At 46.4% G+C, this 26,741-nt stretch overlaps 1 protein-coding gene across 1 annotated transcript; it reads right to left on the bottom strand.

The window, feature by feature from the left end:
- Positions 1-19: 19 nt before the first annotated feature.
- LOC144159021 (calcium-activated chloride channel regulator 1-like) lies at positions 20-26,520 on the bottom strand. The gene is made up of 14 exons (XM_077690255.1): positions 26,239-26,520; positions 22,507-22,666; positions 21,235-21,532; positions 20,619-20,725; positions 19,187-19,360; positions 15,893-16,014; positions 14,540-14,654; positions 11,792-12,019; positions 9,553-9,852; positions 7,469-7,690; positions 5,486-5,765; positions 4,791-4,955; positions 3,122-3,433; positions 20-1,489 (listed from the first exon to the last, which is right to left on the bottom strand). The coding sequence occupies exons 2-14, from the start codon at positions 22,660-22,662 to the stop codon at positions 1,035-1,037; spliced, it is 2,934 nt and encodes a 977-aa protein (XP_077546381.1). The 5' UTR covers positions 22,663-22,666; positions 26,239-26,520; the 3' UTR covers positions 20-1,034.
- Between the last annotated feature and the right edge of the window lie 221 nt (positions 26,521-26,741).

The following is a 26,741-nucleotide window of genomic DNA, read 5'->3' as shown; positions in this document are numbered from 1 at the left end:
TCACCCCTAGCGAGCGATGGGAAATCTTGCTGTCCAGCCCCGCCTTGGAGGATCAGCTACGGCTGGTTACCAGGGGCCAGGTGGCGAAGGCAGCATATGGAATCCTGTGAAGAGGGATCCACTCTCATCCAGCGCGTTTAGCGCTGACATGCTCTGCAATTAAAGTTGTTCCTCCTCCTCCTTCACAACACGTGACGTCAGTTTCGACCAACCCAGCATGGCTATTTCAAATAGGTCGAAGAGAGGGACTGGCCTGTGCGTTGATTGTAAGTGCTCGATCAGACCTCACTGATCCTACGGTCTCAATACTGCGCCGCTATACTCGAAACTTTCACCAAATATTTCCGGGCCCATTTGAAGAAACATAGAAAATAGGGGTAAGCGGTGATGAGTATATATTTCGTCTCTAAATGTTTCACAGAAAACTTGGTGTAGATTATCAGCTAGTGCATGGATGGATTTACAGAAGAGCAATGAACGCTATCAATGCTTACGTTTCGCATTTAAAAGTCAGCGTTCCAGTCAATTAGTGACTTGTAGGCTAGGACGTCGTATAGAAACAATCTGACAATAACACCGAATCTATGACGGCCGTTTTATTATTACAAGTCAGTAATTTGCTGTTCCGAAGGCACCTAAAACAAGGTGGGCAGGCATGATGTCATCATGATTAAGATGCCACATCCTACGTGGTGCATTTATATTTCACTGTACCAGTGACCCGGCGAATAAGGGGTCCGTTTTTACAACGCATGGAATTACCGACTGGCGTCATGACGTTTCCACGGCAATGCAGCTGGGCTGCGCAAGCTTGAGAGGTGCACTAGTCGTTGAATGCAGTCAGTAGAACAACCCTCCGAGCTGGTACTGCTTTGGCAAAGTGGCCACTTCTGTAGCCATTTGATGCGTGTCAACGGCACATGTTAACCCCGTATTCTTTCGTAGTATTACCACTTGAATCGTCATGTCAAGATCAACATCCCGAGTGCGACAGTCAAGCGCTTAATGCCATGTAAATGAGCATTTCTCACAGACTAGAAGGCACCGGCTTTTGTGGGATGTGGCAAGTTTTCACTCTGCTTTCGACGACGCCTGGTGGCCCAAACACCGGCGGCGACGAGAATGGCCAGAACGGCTAAAGCAGCCAAGACACTCCCGACCACAACCCACACGGGCGTTTCCTCGGTCGTCGACAAAGGGGAAAACTCTGGAGGGCGTCTGAACGTTGCACGTGCTACGTTAAAAGCCGACGACTCGAGGCCTTCCTCGTTCACAACCTTAGCGGCAAAGTAGAAATCGAGGTGCGAATTGTTTTGGGCGTACGACAGGAGGTCATGGGGAAGGGCTATCCGCACTTGCTGCCTCGAGCCGACTGGTCCGGCCTGGATGCTTGTGTCATTGTGGCCGTCGGCGGAAATTTCCAAGCCTGATGTAAAATTCTTGACGAGATTCACCAGGCTTGTGGAGGCCCTCAGAGAGATTCGTGAGGCTGCATGCACAAAGAAACAAGCTGCATTTTAGTCCGAGTCTTAAAGGAGCCATGAAGACAAAATACAAGTTGGGTTTATTAGAAAGACTGCTTAGTCCCGATAACAATGATACCAATATCATCGCAATCTTCGAACAAATAACGGAGATATTAAAGAAAACGTGTGAAGCAGTCGCGACCCCTTAGCCAATTTCCCTCAACTTTTCTATGACGTCACGGAACCTTGTTTGTGCGATTGGCGGCCGCCTAACTGACCTGTCGCGACGACACATGACTGGACGTCCGTAATGGGGGCTCTAGTTCCATTTGACCGCATCACTTGAATGCTAACGTGCAGTTAACGCACTGAAAATTATGGTTTATTGTTGGCCCGTATGACGTCATTCTTGCTCATAACACGTCACTGTGGCGCAAAATTTGAAAATTTTTAAATACTTCTTGCTTTTTTTTTGTTAAAAAACATCTTTTGTGGCTCTAATGGAGCTGAATGAGTTACTGAATCCTAGTTCTTTCAAATTAAACGAAGTTGTATTTTCTCTTCATGGCTCCTTTAAGCGAGCAGTACTGAGCGAGGATCTTCAGCCAGTCTACTTGTGCACGGCAGGTAGAAGAGAAAAGGCTGATTTAAAGAAGCGAAACGAGAGCATACTACCATTGCTTTCAGGCTGCTAGTAAAAAGCGACCATTAGGTGCCGACTTGACCTCAGTGGGGTGTCATAGTTCCCTATTGCTACACGCAACATATTCATGACCAAACGAATTTCAGAACAACAAAACCAATCTCAGTGTGGGATGAACGCGATGCGCAAGTAGGCTGATGTATTGCTTTTCTAGTTTGGGCAGGCATGTCTGAACGGAGTAACCGAACTCTATACTTATTATAGCTAGCGTAGTGGCTCCGGGGGTTATCTGTTGCATCCAGCTCCCGCACGTTAACGAGAAAATGCTAAAGTGAAAATAATTTTTGTGTGTTTCGAGCTCAATCGTGTCGTGACTAGTTTGTTTCTCGAACACGACGTCGCCGTGGCCGTTTGAATTATCGGCTACAGCCCCGTTGGTACCGCTGTCATAGTTTTCTTGAAAATATCTCTAAAAATAATTTGCTTTTGGCGTTTTTTTAAACATCCTTAAGCTTTGTCGTTTTAAAAGTTTCGAACACAATATTGTAATGTGCACAAATCAGTTGCCGTGGATACATTAGCTGTAAGTGGTGAAGCGGACATTATGCGAACATACGATTCCCAACGTTGTCTCGCTGCTCTAGCGTTTAAGGTTTTACGGGGCGGCCACCCAAGAGTATCCAGGAACACGAAGGTCCCTGAATACTTGACAAGTTCGCATGCGCCAGTGAGAGATTCTATCCAGGTTCGTCAGGCCGTTGCCAATAGCTTGCTTCCTAGCTGCCCCATTTGCGGACGTGCTCTCTCCTCCTCGCTCGCTCGTGGATAATGATGCTAAACTTATACTATGTAATATAAGTTTAACTTGTTAAACCATGCTAAAGATCACTAATGGCAAGTGTCTTTAGGTGATTAGTTATAGGTTTTTGCCTCCTCAGAGGAAATGTACACGGGATCTCTCCTAATTTGAATTGCCGGGAATTCCTAAAAAGCTTTACTGTCCTGAACGTACCATTGCCCGAGTTCATGTGAGCTCCCGGGCAGCTCCAAGTCAGCAGCACGGTGTGCTTTCCGCCCTCGTCGACGAAGGCATCCTCCACTTCGAGGTCCTGGATTGAGCCCGGAGGAATGCTGGACTCGGTGATCTCGTTGACCAATCGGAACGAGCCCCCTTCGGCAATCCGGCTAAACTGGGGCGCCTTCTCAGATTCAAGGACGATCGGCTCGGCGACGCTTATGTCCTCGTCGACGTAGAGGAACTGGTTCAAAGGTATGCCATTAATGTGTTCTGTTGGTGGTGCAAGTGTAGTGCTTCCGGTGCCATCTAGTAAGAGAAAGGATGGGGAGGCAACAAAGAATTAATTGTTAACTACGACACAGGAAAGTAAAGCGAAAACAGGCCGTTAACTGGAACAACTAATTTCTTTAAAATATTCTTCCACCAGCCATTGAACAAAATAACAATTTGGTGTCAGCACTTTTTGGTCCATTTCTTGGAGGACAACTCGGCAGCAAGTGTCTTAATGGAGGTCGTATTACGTTAAAATCTTGTATTGTAGAATATAAAGCATTCCTTATAAAATAAACTCTGTTTCAGAAACCTGTATATCCTTGATTGATTATAGGGTTTAACGCGCCGACGCAACCCAGGCGATGAGGCGCGCCGTAGTGGAGGGCTCCGGATTAATTTTGACCACCTGGGGATCTTTAACGTGCGCCGAAATCTCGTACACACGGGCGTTTTTGCTTTTCGCCTCCATCAGAGAAGCGGCTGCCGCGGCCGGGAATCTAACCCGCGACCTCGTGCTCAGCAGTGCAACGCCTTAGCCACTGAGCCACCGCGGCGGGTACTACCATTGAATCCTCTGAACTGCCATCAGAAATCTCATGTTGGCTCCATTCAAGTGATAGGCGAGACTGTCGAGACCAAAAAAAAAAAAAAAACACGTAAAACCAGTGCCAATTCAGGGGACCATATTGACAAAGTATTATGAAAATTACCAAGCCTACCAATTTCTTTCTGCGGGATTACATGCATATTTCGGTATCATCGCTATCATCAGGGAACGATCACCCAATGATCTTGTCAATCTCAGCGTCAGCTGTCCAGTGTTTATAAAGGCGAGAGCCTTACGTCAAACCAAATGTGGAAAATGAACGCCAAAAGGGGCCATGTCCGGCGTCAACACGAATGGTACAAAAGTCACGTGACCCAAGTGGTGGGAACTGCGCAGTGGAGGAACGCGGTGCTTCCCTGGAACCGATTGTCGGCTTTCGTATTCTTACACGTAAGGTGTGTTACGATTTTTGAGTGATGTGAGTGGATTTTGAGTGGAGTTTGCGTTACTGTAATATTGTTATTGGAACATATACCACTTAGGAGTTTCTGTTTTATCAGCCTATCTTTGATCCCCCTCTGTGCGTAAGTGCGGCTGTAGGCATGTATATAAACGGGAGTCTATCCAACAGGTCTATTGATGAACTCCACTTCCAGCGCACCACAAATGCTGCAATCCTGGCGCAGACCGCACTGGTTCCGTAGCCGAATCGGGACATCAAGAGCTGAAAATCGCACGGATAATGTCCCAGAAACTTTGATCTTGAGTATAATCTCTGTTTAACCAAGCGTTCAGCTTAAGCGTATATGCAGACCGTCCAATTATTAAAGATTTCACACGCACCGACACCTGGCGGCATGGCTGGAAGACCTCCCGATGCCTTCCTTCCCTTTATTATGACCGACCGGTTGCTGCTGACCACGTGAACTGTGACCGAATAGCGGCCAGCGCCTTGGAATTGTGTGAAGTAGGAGCTGTAGATACCGTCGTTGGCCGTCACGTCAGCGCCTGCGGTCGCAACAAAGAAGGGGAGGACCATATGAGGAGACATACCGCTCAGCATTAAGAGCCTCGCACAATAGTTCTCACTGCATAAAAGCAAAGTGAGCTTTATGAATAGAACAATTCTTGCAAGTTCTGAAGTTTCAAAAGTTGATACAAAATCAAACACATCTTCGCAAAATCCAGAAAAATTTCTTTACCGACGGCGGTCGACTCCACGAGATTAATGCTTTCCAGTTCTCCCAACATGCCAATTCTGCCTGTTTCACTGCACCCTACACCCTACTATGCCAATGCTCCCACACCCCAAATTTGCCTCCTGTCCCAACCCTTTCCAATTAACAGTGGGAGGGGCAGCAGGTGAGCTCCCGCCTGGACGATTAGTTTCAGCTGAACTCACAGACGCAGACGCAGGCTTCCGCCCACGCGAGCGAACGATCTTCCGTTTTACTCTACATAGACGCTTATTCGTACTCGTGATGTATCAAACGTACGGTGGCTTCTTAACAGTGACTATAGCGAACCCTGTGACGTACCGATGCCGTCGTCGAAGAGTCCAACTTCCACCTCGTGGGGCCGCCGGGGCCCGATGACAGTAGCCGTGACTCGGGCGTGAATCACTGCGTTTGGACCTTTGCTGACCTCGGCGTAGAAGGCGGCTTCTTTGGCGTGAACCACTTCAGTACGCTTCAGGAATGCCCGCAGCAGCACTGGTTCCTTTGACGGGTCGCTGGCCAGAGATGTGGCCCTCACGTGCACGTCGACGTTGACACCGCCGATGATGTTGTGAGACAGGACGAGCTTCCATGTGCCGGGCTGGAGGATATTCAGGACAAAGCGGCCGATTTAAAGTAGGAGGAGGAGACAGCCTTTATTACATTAGGAAGACGCTAGGTCAAGTGGGGGAAGTGGGAGTAGAGGGTGGGATATTCGAGGCTTGGGACATCTTGAAAATAAACCGTTCAAGTTGAAGCTGGTTGGCTCCTTACGAAGGCGGAAGAGGCCACGTGGGGTGAGGAGAGCAGGCTCACGGCTCTAAACTGCTCGCGCTAGACCGCTTTCTAGAGAGTAGTGCGCAATTAAAGTCAGCGTGGAGGGTTCCAGTGTTCGAGGGTCGATGTATGAGAAGGAGGCATTTGGAGGAGGCTTGAAGTTTCTGTAACGCGTAAATTTTGGACAGTGCCAAATTAGGTGCTGGAGATGTCCCTTCTGCGCCTCCCTCACACCCGATTTAAAGTGGCAGAAAAAGTTATAACAAGGTAACGACAAACGGGGATGAAGAGGCCACCTTGCACCACTTACAAACTATTTCCCGGCGGAATACGTGCCTGCATCTCGTGTTCCCAATTCAGTAATGCGGAACATGCATCTACTGCCTCGAACCACCCATCTTGCTCTACACAAGATGGGAATGCACAACACACAAACGTCCCATTGCTCCACTCCAATTGTTCCCCCACCATTGAGCAGTGGAAGGGCACGCTAACTCATGTATGGAGGACCAAACGACTCTGGTCTGTGAGACCGGGACAGCGACAAGAGATATCTGGACTGGGGTGTCCCAGTCACGAAAAGAAAAGCTTAGACCATCACCTCAATTGCTCAATACAGTTTGTTGCTCCTCCCACAACATGAATGCCGGCACTGTGCCGTCTTATAATACTCTATGCTGCCTAAATTTGTATTCAACCATCTTGCCTCTGAAACCCCTTACGTTTCGCTCCTACCATTGCATATCATGCCAAGGGAACAAATTTACGGGCGATCATTCCGATCTATGCCGTCGACCAGCGCTAGCAATGCGATTCCAGTTCTTTGACAATTTAGTATTGACAGACAGTACTTTCATGCGTTGCTTGCGAATTTTAAAAATTCCATAGCTCAGCATTACCTCTTCACGGCTTGTCGCAGCGTTTAATACGGTCACCCTCCGTGGAAAGAAGCTCTACCGACTAGGAGGTTCAGTTGATGAATATTCGCAATTTTACAGCGAATCATTATACTTCTAACCAGCCAAAGAAATTTTCGTGTCCACGTCAGCAGAAAACTCCCCGGCTACTTTTGGCTACACAAAAAAGCACTCGAGGCAGAGCCTCTGGTTTCACTCTTTTTAGAGCCACGTGTGTGAATTCAAGTGATCGTTGCGGGCATTGTTTACAGCTTCGCCGTCCAACTACCTTCCCAGCATGGATTAGAGCCAATTTTTGTAGCACCGGATGATAGATAGATCAACACATTCGCGCATAGCACATGCATGCAAAGATGTTGCCCACTTGCCGATTCAAGCTGTTCAAATTATGTTCCACCAAACGTTAGGGTTTTTCCTGTATTTTGGATGTCTGTGATTCCAAGCTTAGGAAACAATTTGTTGCGGGCTGCCGATTGGTTTCTGACTAAGGACGTTTCCCTGTCCTGCACTGAAGATAAGTCCCCCGTACAACCGAAGCTCTGCGGTGCCCAGTGTCCAGACCTCAGACACTGCTCTTTTCTTTACATTTCGTGTAGTAGTATGTTCATACCATGGCGATGCCCGGGACTTTAAGTGTGATGTAACTATCCGTGGCGCTGGGGCCCGCTTGCAGGCACTGCTGGCAGGCCTTGCCGCCGGGGTAAAACAGTTCCACTTGCAGTTTGGATGCCTCGCGGCCCAATACCATGATCGTGGTGCCTTTACCCAAGTCTCCGTCAATGAGAATCTCAAAATCTTGCTTGGCCACAATCTTTGCAGTTTTTTCGAAGATCTGAAACCAAGAAGTTGCATCAATTAACACGCAAGCTGCGAACTCCTGCAAATTCATTTCAGCAGCACTACCGCCAGATGCACTGCGAAGTAACCCAAGTGAACCTGACGTGGCACAGGTATGGCACCAACTGAAACCTGAAGCTCACCCGTGCAGTAGTTTCTGCCTTATATTGTTCACATGAACTGTGAGCAGTGGAAGTTAGTGAGTAGAGTAGAATTGTGAGCACTGTGAGAAGTGCAAAATTGCTTGAAGGTGGGGTACGGAGTTTTTAGAGAAAATCCCTGACAAGGAACAGAAAATAGGCACGTACTAATAGTTTTTAAGTATAAGGTTTTAATGACACACAGGAAAATAACACTGGCCGGAGTGAAAGAGATGAGAGAGTGAGAAATCCAATAATAAAAATGACGGAGTTCAACATCGAATGTGTCCGTACGAGGTCACTTGATATCCGGAACCATTTATTTCCGGGATATTTTCGGTTACCTTAAGATCCTTCACCTCCCTATGGTTTCGTAACCCGAAAAAACCTTGTCAGCACATGTATATATAAATAAACGCAGCCTAGATTATTCAGCAGTCCTCTTTTATGGCGTTTTTGATGGCTAAGATGATGCTCCGACGATCCTTAAGTATTAAGACTTTTTTGGTGTGTCATCAGGGTGACGGGGAGGGGAGGTTCAGTCGAAGCGTAATAGATTCTTCAGGCAGGCTTCAAAGTGTGCTAAAACTTCAATTCCTGTACAGCGTACTTATAGCTCATTGACATTGTACACATAAACAGTGATTGCGACACGTTTTGCGGACTTTTTTTCTGTCTTCGTCACGCCTCTGCTAGCTGCAGAGCCTTGTTCCCGTATGCTTTCATGTCACTGGTGGGGCAAGCCTTAAAAGGCAGCACTGCATTCACAACTCTAAACAGGGTTACAAGAATCTTCTGGCGCCAAATGATGTGGTTCTTTGCCAGCTTCCAGAGTACGAAGGACAGTGTCGACGGATGTGTGGGAGGTTCTCCGTAGGCCTTTTTTCTGCCTCTACGTGAACACACAAACTTCGTGCCGCAATCTTTTATGTTGCATTTTGTTGCAGTAAGGAGCAATCAACTATACGGGCAGAAAGTGAAGTGTACCGTTCATCAACTCAGGAGTCGAAAACCGTCCCTAATGTGGCCTACACCGACTTCGACAAGCGGTAGCCGCTGGTCGATAGGAAACCGGAAGGAGGGTGGCGAAAATTTTACTGTGCGCTATAGTTGAATAGAAAATAAACTCCATCAAGAAAAAGAGTCAGCCACATCGTGTCCGATTGGAATTTCTCACGCAAAATAAATTGTAGAAATTGATACATTTCAGTTTAACTAGGAGATCTCGTAAACCTCCGGAATAGTATCCGTAGATGAAGACTTGTGCACCGCGTTGAGTAAAAAAAACTGTGGTTGATTCCTCTGCCATAGGAATCGGTAAAACACGAAAGTGAAATGTGCAGCGAAATCAGCAGCTGAGCACGATTTGCTCGTCGGCGGCTGTCTTGTGGGTGTGCTTGGCGAGCGACATTCTGCTGGCGGGTCACTTCGGCAAAGCTGTACTGGCGTCATTCCCGTGACGGATATGACGTCAGTGAAATCTTGGTGTATCCCGAAATAAAACACTTTCATGTTAAAAACAGCTACAGAGAGCCGTTGTGAGCATATATCATCACGGAAACCTCTAATCGTAATATTGACCATTGTCGTGTCGGCTTGCTGTGGGACCTCTAGACTGAACACAGGAACCGACAGTGTAAGCAGCATTTTCTTTGCCCGCAATGTAGGCCGGAAACGCTCCTGTTTAGCCAAGAGTAGTAATCACGAGGCGGCTTACCACGACAGGTTTGTTAGCGACATCGAGCGAGGAGACGGTGGAGTCCAGGAAGGCCGACTCTAGGGCTGCCGCGACGTTGCGCTGATCGTCCCTTAGCGAGAAGGGCTTGCCACCGGTACTGAAGGCAAGCTGTTCCAATTTATCCTCGGCCTCGGTGCCGAAGGCAATCGTGTTCACCACGATACCAGCGGCGACCAGTTTGTCCTTGACATCGGCGATGTAGGGTCTCTGATTTTCCTCACCGTCGGTCATGAGAATGATGACAGAGCCCTCGGCGCGTTGCCCACCTTCCAGGAACATCTGCGAAATTCGGTGTACAGCAAGGAGAGAGTGGTGTTTCTTTTTTCCTTTTTCTGAGTAAGGCCTGGCTTAGTCGCAGTAGGCACTGCTACCGCATGGGAGTACATTTTGTTCCCGTAAATACATTTTGCTAATAATGTATAATTTATAACATTTTTCAGCATTGCACTAAAGAGCCAAATGTAAAGATGGCTATCAATTACACTTTCTAAACTTTTAGAAAAGGACGGGACTGGAGATGCCAGTTGAAAAAAAAAAAAAACAAGAAACCACTTGGAAAAAAAAAGTTTCTTTTCGTTCTTTTTCTCGGCCATTATAGCTTTAAAAAATAACAGAGCGTCTCCGGAGAAATCCGTTGTGGTACGACCAACCTGAAGAGACGGAAACTCCTTCTGAAATCAGTGCCTTGGCGTGAAATCGTGCGCAGATTTTGAGAGCGGAAGCTCTGCTGGGACTTTTGTGATGCAGCACCTAACAATTATATTCTTTTGCGAGTTAACGGAAACGTTCATCGGGCACTTAAGTCTCATAAGTGATTTGAAGGCGAAAACCACCACTGATTATCGAAGACTTCTTCACTGCTGCATCGTGTCTGCGGTGCCGTCACGTTCACCTGCCATGCGTCACACATCCGGGTAACTCTTGTTGCATGCTGGTACGGTACAAAATTGTTTCTGCAGTTACCGCACTTGGCCGCGGGTCTTGGCAACCCGGGTTCAAATCCCATTCGAACCCAGATAGGTTTCTATGTATATTTGATTTCCTCTTTTTTTTTTCTTTTTACAGCGAACGTAATTTGGTTTCATTCGTGTAGTCACCAGCCACACGGCAACTTTTCGAGCTTGATGACACATTTTTATAGATCTGCGCGGAATCGTCTTCTTTCAATTTTTCGTACTTTTCTATAAAAAAAAGAAGCATGAAGAAGAAACTCTCTTTTTTTCACGCCCCTCAAAATTTCATGACAACTGACATCTCCACACGAGACTCTACGCAGCAGCTTTCTTCCCTTATGGCAAACCCATTTTTTGTTCCATAGCCCTACCTTGTGCCTCTTTCCGCTCACTTCAACAAACCATTTATGCCTCGTTTCTAGTGATAAGAACTTCACCTTCTGCGATGCCAATGCTGAATAACAATTTCTTTGGACTAATACTCAACAAAAAAGTCGCCATACTGCGCAATATTAATTTTCTTCATTTGCGTTCATGCAACTGCTGAGTACGCGCTAAGCCCGTTATTTGTTCGGTTTAGAAATTAGAGAAAATAGCCGGGGATTCATAGTTGTCCTAAGTAGCTTGTAATTGTCTGATCTGACTGTGGGCATTTTTATGCGGCGTTCAAGAAGAATCGTACGCAGTACAGCACTCGACTCCATGGATAAATAGGTATCTCTCAGAAGAGTTAATTTGCTTCTGCCCATCTGACATGACGCGCAAGTGAAGCTTGGCTTAGAATTCAGATGCGTGTTGTGATAGTACTTTTCCCATGAGTATGGGATTTACTTTTTACTGATTTACATGTTACTTGTATCCCGGCTAGGCATTTTAACAGCTGTGATACAGTGCAAAACAACGCATGATTGCCAAACAACCTTACCGTTCTTTGTACACTCATGCGTTATACATACTTTACAAAACAATATTATGCGTCGTCAAACAGCATTTAGCCCGAACAAGTTTTTTTTTCTCGTGAAGTTGGCGTAAAGTTGGCTTCATCATCGTGAAGTTGGCTTTGCTTCATTGCGACCCTGCTTGCAGTGAAACCCTCTCAACGTGGAGTATCCGGAGAGTCAGATGGGATGCCCACCATAGCCGTAGCCTCTCATATACAGCTATCCGAGTAAGAAACTACCTAGGTATGGCAAACCACAGTCTCCTCTGTGGTATAATCCTCCAAGTTTTCTCGTGTAGCAAAAAGCGCCGCCCTGCTTCCTCACCTGAAGGGCCATTTCCAGGGCGCATCCGATGCACGTATTACCACCGGCGCTCAGTGCACCAATGGTCCTAACCAGGGAATCCCGCGTTGACTTGTCCACGGATTTCAGCTCAGACAGCTTTTTGGCGTTGTAGCTGAACGAGACTAGACCAACTTCAAGCCCGTCCGGTATGAACACCTGGACGAAATGGGTTGCTGCCACTCTAAGCTGGGTGATGCGATCATTGCTCTGCGGCCGGAAAAAAGAAAATCATCAGGAGGACGAATGATACGCCCAAGACATTTTCTTAAACATAATCCTCTCACTGAAACTGCATAAATGCAGTTACAGTCGCTCTCGCATACTTAATGTCCGCATTCCGCGGTAACGATTATGCTCATGCATGCCACGTTGTCAAAAGATTTGCTCTTGCAGTTAACAGTCACCGAAACACTTGTATGCCGCATTTGGTGTATCTGGCGTTTTCGCATTGTTGGCGTGTGTCTGGCTTTTTCGCATTGTTGGCATGTCGGTCAAGTACCTACATTAAAAGAAGTGCAGGGCGGAGGAAAATAAACGTACGTGTCATTCAGCAAACCCACATTCCTTGCATAGGCAGGATCAGTCTAAAATTGCGAAAGGAATACCGGAAGAACCTAACAGGAGTTCCTGTCCTAACAACAGAGGTCCTGTTGTTACGACAAAGCCATCTGTTGTTACGACACACATATCTGTCATAACGACGAAGTCAACTTTCCGAAGGACAAACATCCCGGTAGTCACAACAGAACTTCCATTTACGCTACTCTTCACAATGGGCAATAACACTCAAACCATGTGAAACTACTGGTGGAACATCTGAATCACGACAAGACAGGAATTCGGCACGTCGGAACATCAAAACGAGGACAGGACTACGACACACGACAGAACATCAGAATCCCGACACGACAAGAATATACGACACGCGAAAATACGACAAAACTGCAGAAACGTTCCTTGTCGTCATTTCCGGCTGTGTTCAAGGCTTGGAAAAAGGGTTAATCTATGAGTAGGGGCGTGAGAGTTTTGTAGCGTACGCTACACTGGCCGAGGTTGAGCAGTTTCGCGTGGACCTTGAAGGGCCGTGCTGCGCAAGCATGATGAAATTGGATAGGATGAGATTTAATTTGATTGGATCGGATTGGATTTGATCGGACTGGATCAGATTTGGATTGGATTGGATTAAATTGGATTGGATTATGGAGTATGGATTGGATTGAAATTATGGAGTGTGGATTGGATTGAAATTGGAGTATGGGTGTGTAAAGAATTGGGTCTGCACATTCGCCGGTTTGCGCATTGGCACCGACTGGCGCCGGCGCCTGCCCAGCTGGGCGCCTCCGTTGCTCAGTAGCCAAGTCTGACGGTGCGCCGGAGCCGCTTGATAGCCGTTTCGCGTGGGCTGCGCATGCGCGAGGAGCAGTGACTGGACTGCACTGGACCGGGCTGGACTGGACTGGACTGGACTGGACTAGACTGAATCGGACCGGACCGGACTGAACTGGACTGGACTGGATTGATTGCATTAGATTGGAAATCGTTTCAGCAGCAGTAAACATGTTAATCAGCTAATACTAGACAACCAGAAAAATAAGAATAACCAGCTGAACCATAGCTCGCACAACGTATATCCTGGCATAGTCGAGCTAAGCCACTGGTAATTTTTAAGGTAGGCGTAGCACACTCCTGAATGGACCTCGTGTACTCCCTGGTGTCTGTAGACCCCCATTTGAGAACCCCAGCCATGCTCCATATAAAGGACTAATGTATTGTGGTCAATCGAGCTGGCCCTGCGGTGCAAAAGACACTGACCGTAGTGTTTTTCTACTGAAGATGTTCCTCTCAACGTCAGCAATTTAAAACGGTTCTTGTTTCCAGTTTCAAAGTACTACTCGAATCTTCGCTTTTTTTGCTGTTTGGGATATTGGCTTTACACTAAAAATTTATCGTAACACATCATCTTCTCACAGTTCAACGGTAAAGCAGGCTACACAGCGCTCGAAGCATTATCAAAAATTCAGATACCAACAATGACAGTGAAATGGTAACAAGTTACTGGAAATAACAACAAAATGCATGCACAAACACTCCGCCGTGTCGAGCGGGAAATTTCGAACCGAAAAAAAAACACGATGAACGAAACGAGGCGACCAAGAAAGTTGATCTACACACGTGCCGGCGTATGTCTATTTTACATAAGCCAATCATTCTGGGTACTGAGTGATGCAGCCATGGATTTCGCTGATTATTCAATTTTTTATCCTTTCGCGCAGCGGTGCCTGCAGTTTTCCAAGGATTTGCTGAAAATAAGCAGCAAACACCTAGTATTTGCCGTTAACCGATAGGTATTGAAAGCGTTAAAAACCTATTAAAATAAATCGTCGCTCTATCTGTTCCTTCAGCGGGTAGCACCGCCTGTAATTAGACCACGGAATCTCCCAATCTTAATACACAAATATGCTACGAAGGTATATTTTCGGTGTGTATTAAAGAAGGTTTATTCCCACAATAAGAAGTGTGGTGAAACTACAGAACGGTTTCTGGAAATAGCAGGGACCTGATGTTTTTTTTTTCATGTGATTTGAGCGGGAATTTCTGAACTGGTATGGGTGCATTTGTAGAAATTGTGATGAAATTGCGGATGTTTGGGGATATTTTCTGCCTGGTAAAATTAAACGTTGGCTTTGGGTTTTCTCGCTGCTTTATTTTAAGCATTGTCATACTCACCCTCATGCTGCCTGAGACGTCCAAGGCAAGAATCACCCGGCCAAGAGTGCCTTCTCGTTTTTGAACTTCCCTGAAGTTCACCGTGATTGAGTTTTTCGTGTAACTTGGTGGCAGGCTGCAAAAAAAAAAAAAAAAACACAAATAGGGAGAGACATGTACCAATTACCTAAATGCTGGGAAAATCATCCAAGGGTAACTAGACGTAACATCTTTAAGCACACAAAGATACAAAGCATTTCTGGTTTTATGTGCTGGTAAGGACATGAAGAACTGGACATATAATCTTGTGCGCATGTGATTGTGTTGAAACACTGCTCTGCCCCTTCGCACTACGTGGTACTATTCACCGACGCTGTTAACAGTCGTGGCAATAGTTCCTGTTTTTCCTGTTAGCATAAAGGCATTCGCATTTACGGCGCACGCACTTATCCGACACAAAAATTAAACACTTGCTTTCGAACTCTGAAAGTGTTGCAGTTTCAAGATATAAAAATGAGTCACATTTCTGGGCAGCTCAAAGTAATACCAAAAAATTCCTATAATACCAGAATGGAGTGTAGCATCAATAATGTAACCTAACTTAAAAACGGCCTTTTCTGCATGGAAAGTGCCACATAAAGTTGCACTGTATGAAATTTTGAAACGTTCCAGCGCGTCGAATCTACCAACGAGCACAAACTTTCTTTTTTGAGTACCGATCGCCTGTGGATGGTAATATAGCACCAAAAACCGAGCTGCAAATTGCGTTGAGGGTGACTTTCGGCAACAAAAAAACTGGGTATGCAATGCCCATTACACAAAAAGGGCAGAGATTGAGAAATCTAAAACTCTTTGTTTTCTTCTCACCTGTCCTCTGCCATGCGTAGGAAATATACGTGTATGGCACGGTTAGGATACACCTGGAGCTAAGATAAAACATATTGCAGACATAAAATACTGAAAGAGCTATTACGTTAGGAACCAGAGCTTGAACAGTATTGATTGGAGCAGTGTAGTAGTAGTAGTAGTAGTAGTTAGTAGAGGTACCAGCAGTGGTGTTAGGGATAGTAATGGTACCAGTAGTGGTGGCAGCAGGACTAGTATTGATAGTAGTGGTTGTAGTATTACTAGTCGTACCTGCAGTAGTAATACTAATAGTGCAGTAAGTAGCAGTTGTAGCAGTACTAGTATCTCTGGCACTAATATTCTAGCATTTCTTACGGTTCACGAAACTTGTGTTGCTAAATTTGCGTTACAGCTCTCCCACGTGTATGCTCTGTGGTGTGTTTCGCGCTTGTTAGGCATTTAGCTTATATAGAAACATTCATTTTACTCTTTCGTTGCTTGAATAAGAAAGCGAGAGCTCGAACACACTTCTTAAAGTCTTCGTTGGCGCTGATCACTTCCCAGGTAGGCCTGCGGTTGCAGAGGTGGTTGTGCTTGTTCGGGGCGAAGGCATTGTGCTTTTTTTCCGCGTCGTCGCAGAACTCCGACACCTGCCGGTGTAAACGAGCGAATAAGTTTCTGAAACCAGCGCACGCCCGCGTAAGCCATTTTGTACCGCCAACGTAAGAGTACTAGGCCGACCGTTGCCGGCACGCCGGCTTCGTTGCCGGCACGCCGACCGTTGCCTGCACGCCGACCGTTGCCGGCACGCCGACCGTTGCCGGCATGCCGACCGTTGCCGGCATGCCGGCTTCGCGCGGGGAAGTCAAACCTGAGCATTGAGGGGGCTCCGCAATAACTTCGCCAAGCTGGGGTTACTCAGTGCACGCCTAAATTTCCAGTCAAGTTTGAGTCTGTCTGAATCAGTCGGTTTGCGTTTGCACTCGTTGCTAATTGGACTAACAGACCACCTCAAAAATCTCCCGTATTTCAATCATTGCGTTCGCACATTTCACGGAGCCCGAAGCAAATTGCTGCCTTCTACAATTGCGACCATACCCCGCTGCTGATATAAAGACTCAGCCAGATTTACGTTGTTCGCAGTAAACCAGAACAAATGCGAATTGTTCGACGTCGTTTGCAAAGAATTTCAGTCTGGGGATCACCAAACCCGGCACAATTCAAGCTAAACAAGCGTGTCGTTGTTGTAAAAATATTTATTTCAGACGACAAAACTCAAATAAAATGAAGGTGGGTTGCTTCTTCTTAGTTGAGAAAGCCGCGAGCGCACGTGAGAATTTTTTTGAAGTTAACAGAAGTAAGCATAAAGCTCCAACGATGTTGAAAATAAACGACATTTGAATACAACGAATACGGCAATTCAAGCTAAAAAAGCGGGTCTTTATCTGTTCATGCTTATAACTGGGATCTCTGCGCTGACAAACCAGAGCTTTGTACGCACTAGGAGCTTGAAGAGAAAAAGCATACTACGTGGCTACTCCGCTACTACGGCTATACGCTAGTAGTGTGAAGAATTTTTCGCCCTTATGGTTAAGAGCGCCAAAGGCGAGGCGCCAAACTCTAGACGAGCGCAACGATCGAAGAAGACGGGGTAAGATCTCGTCCTGTTCTGTTCCAGAGGTGTTCGCTAGGGTGGCCCTCCAAATTTGGCTGTTAAACCACGAACCGCCAACATGAATACAACTAGTTGTTCTAGTCTTTGGTATCATTGGCAACGTCGCTTTTCAGCTGGCCGCACTTCGCACTTTTAGCAGCACTTCCAGTTTTCGTAGGCACATTTAAACGTTGACGGTGCTTGTACTGTGGTGAAGATTATTCAAAAAGCTAATTTCCGACAAAACACGGTGAAAAAGAAAATAGTTTGGTGCACTAAATTTTTGCGCGTTTTTAAAGCCAAAGCTTACTTAGTGGAACCTATGGCGCCTTGTGAAAACAACTAATTCATTTTAGGAGGGTTGCAAGCAGGGCTGGTTGGAAAGACATTCTTGGATAAAACCAGCGCGAACTCAGACGAACACGAAGGAAGTATACCACAAGGACAGCCGCTGGTCTAACAACCAAATTTTAATATCAGAAAGGTTGAATATAAGTACTGAACACAAACAATAAAGCATTACAAATACAGTGCGCAAGGGCGAAACAAGTTTGCAAAGGTTACGTTGATACCACAAGTAGTATTGTAACATGCGTGCATCTACTTGTGGTATCAACGTGACCTTTGCAAACTTGTTTCGCCCATGCGCACTGTCTTTTTATTGCTGTATTGTTTGTGTTCAGTACTTATATTCACCCTTTCTGATATTAAAATTTATTTGTTAGACCAGCGGCTGTCCTTGTGGTACACTTCCTTCGTCTTCGTCTGAGTTCGCGCTGGTTTTATCCAATAATTCATTTCCCCGCAGACCAGCTGTGCACCTAAAAGCTGTAATGAGATCACTGGACGCATGGCGCGTGCGTGAAACCGGACTTCCATTGTGTCAGTATACGGTTACTTGCAAATCGCGAAAGAGGGGTGGTTCTATATAAGCCAATTCACGTATCGACCATGAAGAAGGGGTACAATAGTATACCTATACATCTCATCAACCACTATAACTTTGTTGAGCGCAGCAAAAAGAACAGAGGACGAGGGATACAAGGACGAGCGCTACTTACAACTGAATTTTAATGACAACCACGGAACATATAAATAGAAAAATCACAACACGCTCAAATGACTGTGAAGTTTATGACAACACTGCACAACCCCTCACGCATTCGTCAGGCACGCACGTGGGATAAATGTTTATCTTAGAAGGCCAGCTCTTTGGCACTCAAAGATATGGACGTCGAACTGACGCAGTCACCTATCCGCTGCATTTCCGCAGCCTCAACAATTTCTCGCGTGCGCTGATCCGCGTGTCGAAAAATGACGGAGCACGCATCGTACATAGGCTCGCACTTGTCGCACTTTTGGCAATGAATACCCAAATTGCTATCTTTGCCTTTCCGTACCTTGTTGCAGTGCTCCCGTAGGCGAGTGTTGAGGCACCGTCCAGTCTGCCCAACGTATGCTTTTTTGCAAGTCAGCGGCAACTTGTAGACCACCCCTTCCGTGCAGCTTACGTACTGGTTTTGGTGATTGACGAGGCACCTGCTTTTTTCCTTCCTGACAGGGCACGTTTGACTGCAGAGCCTGGACAGTTTATCAAGCTGGCCTTCTAAGATAAACATTTATCCCACGTGCGTGCCTGACGAATGCGTGAGGGGTTGTGCAGTGTTGTCATAAACTTCATAGTCATTTGAGCGTGTTGTGATTTTTCTATTTATATGACCCGTGGTTGTCATTAAAATTCAGTTGTAAGTAGCGCTCATCCTTGTATCCCTCGTCCTCTGTTCTCTTTGCTACGCTCAACAAAGTTATAATGGATTACCAACTCGCTCGTACCCACACGTTGCTAAACTATAGTTCATAAACCACGTATCGGTATACATTTAGATGGTTCGTATAGATGCGTTTACATAGTGCGCGAAAGATCGTCGCATGGGTTCGTTTTTCGTTTGCGATTCGGGTCTTCGAAGGTGGGACGACGGATTGGGCGCACTTTCAGCGACGATTGGGCGAAGATTGGACGAACACTTTGCGAAGCCTTTGGCCTGCTTTGGACGCAGTTTTGAAGCGAGAAAACTTTCGCGTTTCCTTCAACTTTCTTCGGGAAGGGGTGGTAAAGTCTTGCTTCAGCACTTCGTAAGTGTTGACCACTGCGGAATGGCTCCACTCACCCCTTCGAGGTAGGGCATAAACATGATGGACGATGTGACTGGATCCCTGGTGTCCGCGATGAATCTCGCCTTGCACTTGTAGGAGACGCGGCAGCCCCTGTAGATGCGGCACGGTTCGCCTGAGCCGGTGTATGCCATGAACTTGATTCGATCCGAACACGTGGTCGCCCGCACCTGTTGGGGAAGTGTAGGCCGAAAATTGAACCTCCATAGGACCGAGAGGACCTCTGTGTGCTTCAAGAACACCAAGCAAGGCGACTGAACACCGTGTGGCATTCGCAGCAAGCGGAGAAGTTGGCTCATCAACAACCGCTCCATTTTTAATTTTTCGCAGCGCAAATAAAATGCAGCACCCCTTGCGAATAAAACACATTTCTTAGAAAGTAAATTTTGAGCTCCGGTTGTAGCCCCTATGCAGACCCCGTACGCAAGAGTGTGGGTCAACTCATTGAACATTTTTGCGTGCTGCTGTCTCTTTTTCAAAATTGTCCCTTCCCCACGTGTAAGAGAGAGAGAGAGAGAGAGAGAGAGAGAGAGAGGTTAAGAGAACTTGGTTAACATTAGTGTAGTTCATCTACCTTCTTTTTTTCGCAAAAAAGTCCGTTCCGTCTTTCAGAACACAGCCTATTCATTTAAGCACCCTGGAGTTCAATCTGTTAATTTGGCTGCCGAAATACGTTCGGGGATCCGAGGCCAGATGACTCCCTCTCCAAAATCTGCCAAAAAATACTGGATAGGATAAAAACCAAGCGGGTTCTTTAGCTCTCTGAATTTGGGTTAAGCTAACAAAATTATGAGCAACGCGAAGCTCCTTGAAAGCAAAAAAAACGCTGCCGCCTTTCACAGGACACAATGCCCTTTCAAAACGCACGTAGCAGTTTCTGCCGGAGGGCATAGCGCTAAATCGATGGAGAAAATTATCATGACCTCGCTTCCGCCACCCAAAATATCGTAGGAGATGGCTGGCTTGTTTTGTTCCTTGCCTTTTAAAAAAAATATTGACTAATTTCTGAGTAATAGCCTTACGGCTCATTTTCTTTATTTCTGTTCATTTTTTTAGAATGCCAGCAGTTTACGTGCTAAAACGCACTTGTAGGGAATTGTGTTGGGAAGTTTGGCTTAGATCCTTTCTTTTCCTACTTTTCTTTCTTGTGTAATTATTCGCTTTTCTTTCTACCCCACTTTAATTTTTCGCGGTTGTTTCTTTCCTTTGTCCTCTCTTTTTACACTATTTGTTTATCTTGTATCTTCTTGTTTGCAATCCTCTAACTTAAATTTTTATACCTTCCTTTCTTTCGTTCTCTCTTGGAACCATTCTTCAAGCTCTAATCGTGCACCCATTGAAAACTGAATGATAGCGACGCAAGCGCAAACTCAACTCCACCAAGTTGCTCACTAATCAACGACGACAAGTGCCAGTTTCATATCTCACCATGCCAAACTCGCAGTACATAACCGGGTACCGGAAGCTCTCCGGGTCACCGTACTCGTCGAACACGCCGTACCGGTAGTGAGCCCACTCGTGTACGAGTTGGTAAGCTGAAAAGATTATGTAAATTAGTTCAGGATGGGGTGTCACCGCTAAGCACACTTCGAAAAGTTTTTGCCTGACTGCTTTAGAGTTAAATCTTCGGTAACAAGAAATCCAGACAGCACCCTCATTACGGTGTATTTACGTTTTAGGGAATCAGTGAAACAAAAATAGCGGTAAATGTTCAGGTTAATTAGCGAACGTTCCTAAATAATAACGCACATAAAATTATAACAATTCCTAATTGATACTTCACCGCAAGTAGGTCATTAGGGATGTTAGAAATTTTAGCTGTGACTTGGAAAGCTCAGTTAGGCTTGGTTATGAAGTTTAACGGTTTGGTTCAAATTGGTTATGAAGTTTAACGCACCGACGCTGCACCGGCGATAAGGTCCGCCGTAGTGGAGGGCTTCGGATTAATTTTGACCACCTCGGGATCTTTAGCGTGCGCCGAAATCTCAAACACGCGGATCATTTTCGCTTTTTCCTCTTATTTGTAGTCCATTGCTTTCGTTACCTGGGTTAACGTAGATCTCGGACATGGATCCGTTCATGTCGGCCAGGAACCGCGGCGTCAAGTGGATGTACTCTCCGCGCTCCCCACATCCTCGAGGTTGCAGCGTGTACGGCGTGTCCCCGTACTGCGGGTTCTCGGCGGACACACGGACGTCGGCGCCCGGGAACATGTTGTCCGCTGTAAACGCCGCCCGTGGCCTCACTGGCCATGTGTCTGGCACTGCAATGGTCACGCTGCCGAAGTGCACCCGGCCGCCGGTGGCTCGATGCAGAAACGACGAGGCAGAGGAGAACAGGGCCTTCAAGGAAACAAGGTATGTTCAATGAAGTTAGTCAAATTTATTCCACATAATCAAACACGATGCGCTTAGCAGGGACAAAAGATAGGCAATTCCGATCACGCAAACGTAATTCGACATACTTTATCAACAGAAACCCTTATGGCGCAATTGGTCTATATAGCGTCCAAGGACTACGTCAGTGACGAGCGGTTGTGCATACGTCAGATGTCCTATTACCCTACCTCATTCATTCCCAAAATCCTACAACCTGCCATCATGATAACGTGCTCATAAACCACGAGGATTGTTCGTGCAAAGCCTCCCTTTCTATAGTGTGAGGACAATACGCGGATACTCGTTAGCGATGACTTTGCGACGCCATTGCGCCACAATTAATTGTTTTTTTCCACTTGCTTGCTAAGCCAAAAGGGCCACAACACACAAAGCCACAACAACACACCAGGTGTTGTTGTGAATCACAGCTTGGGTAGCGCGGTAGACCTGCGACATGAGGCCAAGCTTACCCGGCTGATGGTGGCGTTGTTTCAAATCCTGGGCGCTAAGCGAAATGGCAACTTGAAAGGGGATCTTGAACAATCAAAATGTAGAAAAAAAAATTGGACGATTCTTCCTGGTGCAAAATTTTAGCGCAGCGCGAACTGCAGTCTTTTCGGCGACGGCGCATAGCTGTTGCGTCTCAGGAAGGGATTGCGTCACCAGTGAACGCACGACGGCGCACGATACTTTGGCGTCCCCTCGCAGCGCGTCGCCGCCACCGAGCATGTTTGGCGCGGCCTCGGAATACCGCCCTACCCCACATACTTTCGCCATACCTTTCTGCCCCGCCTTCCTACGCGCTCTATCTTCGGTGTCCTCTTCGCTCTCTCGGTTACAACGAGGCCGACGGCGACGGAAGACGCGAAGCCATAGGAGCGGGCGCTAATTAAGAGGTGCGCCCTAAAAGGCTACTCAGGCAATGCAATGCACAGCACCTTGATATTGTCGATGATTCGCTCGTCGGGCTTCACAGAAGGGTGAATGGCCACCACGATGTCTTCGTAGCCACCGGAAGTCTTGTTCAGCCGAAGAGCCTGACTTGACCACGTGCAGCCCGTTAGCACAGCCATAAGCACCGGAACCGACCGCATATTCCTGGGAAACCGCAAGGCAACAAAGATTTCGAGGTCTTTGACTACTCAGGAGATAGAAGGCCACCGAAGCTGTGTTTATGGATAACTATGTTGAGTTACGTATGGTAGCTTATTATATTGATCGAATAAAGGCACGTACACATACTTTCCTTTAAAAATAATTCTAACTTAATTCTCACATAATTTTTAACGTGAAAACTTGGACGATTTGGTGATGCATGTTGAACCACAGCGCAAACGACACGACAAAGGACGATAGCATCGTCGCTTGTCTTGTGGTTTGCTCTGTGGTTCAACATCACATAATTTGTTTTGGGATAGTGTGGGTAAAACAAGAGTTACAGCCATTTTCGGGAAACGTACTGCCTCCGTAGATGGCATCGTTGCCAGATGGTGAAACTCGACACCAGGTTGCGAAAATATGGCGAAATTACGGAGTTGCTGGTGTTTAGGTGACGGTACGGCTTTACAGCAGACAATATCTCGTGGAGAGTGGTTACAAAATTGTCTCGCTGCTTTGAGCCATGGTTTACGTTCCCCAAATTGAAGCTTTTACGCCCCCAAGTACCAAGAGCCACTCACGTTGTTAGACTGCATGCGTATTCTGATGTGCTCGGTATGTATTTCTGGTTCGCACCACTCCTTGATAGACATTAAAACTGAAATTTCACATTTTGTATCTCAAGCGAACCGCATTGAATAACATTCTTCTAAATATTTTATGCAGGACGTTTCACCAGCATTCGTAGTTTTCTCAGAAATTCTCACTATCTTGTGACAGCTACAGATGCTTTTTATGACATGTTTATTGTACAATAACCAGCAAAGGGCAAAATGCCCAGGTACTTGATGGAAATATACGTTGCACCATATTTCGCGTTCGAATAACGACATAGACAGAATGCACAGCAAGTGCAGCAATGTCTTTTAAATCTTCAAACAGTCGCTGTGATGGATGTAAGAAATTTTATTTTGCTTCTCGCCAACCTACTTTGCTAGTATATTTATAGAGTTCATCGAGTCAGCCCTTCCGTAATAGGATGGACTGCAGTTCATGAGCAGGGAATGAGTTGTTAGCGGCCATATTTTAGTGCTAGTGAAATCTGGGGAAATTTCGACCAAACGCTGGTGTTAAAGCCTCTTTCCACTCTGGCGACTCTGGAAGACGGTAATGTATTGACAGCAGACGGCAATTCTGTAACGCTTACTCTGAACGAATTAAATATGACAAGCAAAAGAAGATAGGCGTAACGATGGAGTCGTCTTATCCGTCGATTTCAATAGATTTTTTTTAGATACCATATAAGATATAGAGTAGAGAGCATTTTACACTATCTTTGGAGTGAGCGCGTGCGATTCTTTGTTGACGCTGCCAGATAAACGCACACAATAAGGGTCAGAACCTAGCGCCAGACAACTTCGCTGTAAGACAAAATCACGGATTGGCGTCCATTGCCTTTCTTTGTGAAAATAAGAGCTATTGCGACGTTTAAAAACCCTGGCAGTTCAATCCCGCTTGGCTACGAAGAGAGGTAGGCGAAATGCCTGTTCTGGAGTAGAGACAAGTTTTCATGAAACTTTGAGTGGCGTGAAAAAAAAAAAAAAACAGGCTCTTTTCATGTTTTTTTAGAAAAATACGAAAAATTGAAAAAAAGACGATTACGCACAGATCTATAAAAATTCGCCATACTTCTTAAGTCGGAAGACTTAAGCCCGTATTACATGGAGCAATTTCGCCTGCGAATTCGCTGATGCGGCGCCGCTCCTGCGGCAAAACCACCTTTTTTTGTTGCTGCGGCAAAGTGCCAAACATTTGAAGCGGTCGAGCAAACGCCGCTCGTGCGGCGTGTGCGGCGTAGAGGGGCCGGACCTGCGGCCAATAGGAGCACAGCTCGGCACCACTTGCCCGCTTGGAAACCAGATGGCGTTGCTTGTATGAGCGCGACAAAAGCGCGGGCACACCAAAACATTTGTCTTCTCTGCTGTGTGTGCGTATATTGATAAAGAATTGGCGATTCTTATATAAAACCACAAATAAACTTATATTTACCGCAAGCCAGGCAGAAACAACTTGCCAAGAAAGTAAAATAAAACCACCCTTGTTAAAATCACAACAACCTTTGCTGGTGGCAAACTTAATTCAGTCTGCAAACAAGGCGCATCTGAAATGTGAAAATCGCGGCGTTCGCAGGCCCCGTGTAGACGACAATTCCAGGCATTGCGAACTTCGCAAGTGCGAATGTTCGTTCCAGCGGATTCGCAAGCGAAATTCGCTCCATGTAGAACGGGCTTTAGATGGTTCATGAAACGCGAAAAGTAACCGTAGTTGCTGGAGATTATACGAATGGGTCCAGATTTCAGGCGCTGTAAAAAGAAAATAAGTAAATAAAATATACATATAGCCCGAATGGGATTTGAACCCGGGTCCCCAAGAGCCTCAGCCCAGGGTGGTAACTACACCACTAAACCTGTGCCCTGACGGGGTGGACAAAGAACTATCCGGATGCGTGCCGCGTGACAGGTGAACGTGACGGCCCCGAAAACAATGGCAGCATCTCCACTCCGTGGATGATGGCGAGGGTGGGGAGTACGGGGACTCGAAATGACACCCGACGTGCACCCCGACCGTCACTTAGGACATTGGGAGGTCCTAAGGTACTCCGCACCATTACAGGCGAGGGAGTAAGCCGTTCGACTGTCAGGTAGTAACTTACGCCGTAGCCCAATGGGTAAGACGACTGGCACTAACTCTGTCTGGTCTACCAGACATAGGCTCGAATGCTGCCGGTGCCTGTGTGATTTTTGCGATTGTAAATGCTATGCGCACGGACGCGGACGGACATTGTGCGGTCCTAAGGTGCTCCGCACCTAATACGATGCAGCAGTGAAGAAGTCTTCGATAAACGCTGGCTTTCTCATTCAAATCACATAAAAGTCTGAAGTGGCCGATGAATTTTTTTGCTTTTACACTGTAAAGGAAATAATTCTTTCATAATGCATCAGAAAACGCCCAGCAGGGCTTCCACTCTGAAAAGCTGCGCATGATTTTACGTCAAATCATTGATTTCAGAAAGCATTTCTCTAACTGCAGATTGGTCGCATCACAACGAATTTCTCCAGAGAAGCTGTGTCTGGTTTTTTTTAACGTTACCCTGGTTTAAAAAAAAACCAGTTTTTTCCTAATAATTTTTTGTCCTGTTTTTTTTTAGCCGCTTACATCTCTACTCTGGAGGCCATCGATAAGGGCAGTCATTGCCGGATGTAGGGCGAAACGCTTGCGTATCTTGTTCGTGCGCCACACGGGACGGCCGATGAGAGCTTTTGCCCCTCCGCGGTTACAATTTCTGCACCCCGTCATTTTGCAGTTTTAAAACTAGAAGAGGAATTGACCATGCCCAAGTACTAACTTGCGAATGTAAGCCGGCACTTGAATGACACTTTTCGATTCGCTGTAAGGTGCAAACTCGCTGAATAAATTGATTCATTTGAATTCAAGTGTTTGTGCGGACAATTTTGCAAAATTAAGTGTGACCACATAACGAACCAGCCACATTCACGTGGCAGTTGCCTTACCTTGAGTGTTCCTATGGAATGAGAACGACCAAGGGCCGGCCCACTTCACGGCCCTGAGGAGTACCCGAAGCTGGCCGGCGATCGATGTATGGTTACTAGCGCTTGAAATCAATCGAGAATAGAGCAGAACATGTGGGAACGTCGGCGCCACTGACTTGTGCGAGGTAATTCGGCCAGAAGATATATACCATGCTACCGTTGCTGCCTGTGTTACTAAATCCAATGCAATGGCTCGAAAAAGGCAACTCCAACGTCAGCGATAAGATATGTGACCCACAGCGCAGGGACGTCTGGTTGCTCGGATAGGTGATCCGAACGAGAGAGAATGCGCCAGGATAGAAAAAAACAGGCAAATGTGTCGTGATCGTGTTTCCGGCAATGCACGTCAACGTGGGTGAACAGGACGGTTACACTGGAGGGATATTGGCCGCGGTTCGCCAACCTGTGGACTCGCTTCTCTGTCTTCTGTCACGCTTCACATATGGATCAACAGCTCGGGCCCA

This window comes from Haemaphysalis longicornis, unplaced genomic scaffold (genome assembly GCF_048455015.1).
Source record: "Haemaphysalis longicornis isolate Haplotype H1 unplaced genomic scaffold, Haemaphysalis longicornis Haplotype H1 scaffold_10, whole genome shotgun sequence".
In the NCBI taxonomy this organism is placed as follows: domain Eukaryota; kingdom Metazoa; phylum Arthropoda; class Arachnida; order Ixodida; family Ixodidae; genus Haemaphysalis; species Haemaphysalis longicornis.
Note: the sequence above shows the minus strand (reverse complement) of the source record. Positions and strands in the feature narration are given on the sequence as shown.

What these genes read in the sequence shown, in the direction of transcription:
- LOC144159021 (XM_077690255.1), bottom strand. Translation starts at nt 22,662, where the DNA reads ATGCGGTCGGTTCCGGTGCTTATGGCTGTGCTAACGGGCTGCACGTGG. An exon ending in TGTACTGCGAGTTTGGCATG is followed by an intron (nt 19,361 to 20,618) that starts GTGAGATATGAA and finishes CTTCCCCAACAG; the next exon opens with GTGCGGGCGACCACGTGTTC. An exon ending in CCCTGGAAATGGCCCTTCAG is followed by an intron (nt 9,853 to 11,791) that starts GTGAGGAAGCAG and finishes CGAATTTCGCAG; the next exon opens with ATGTTCCTGGAAGGTGGGCA.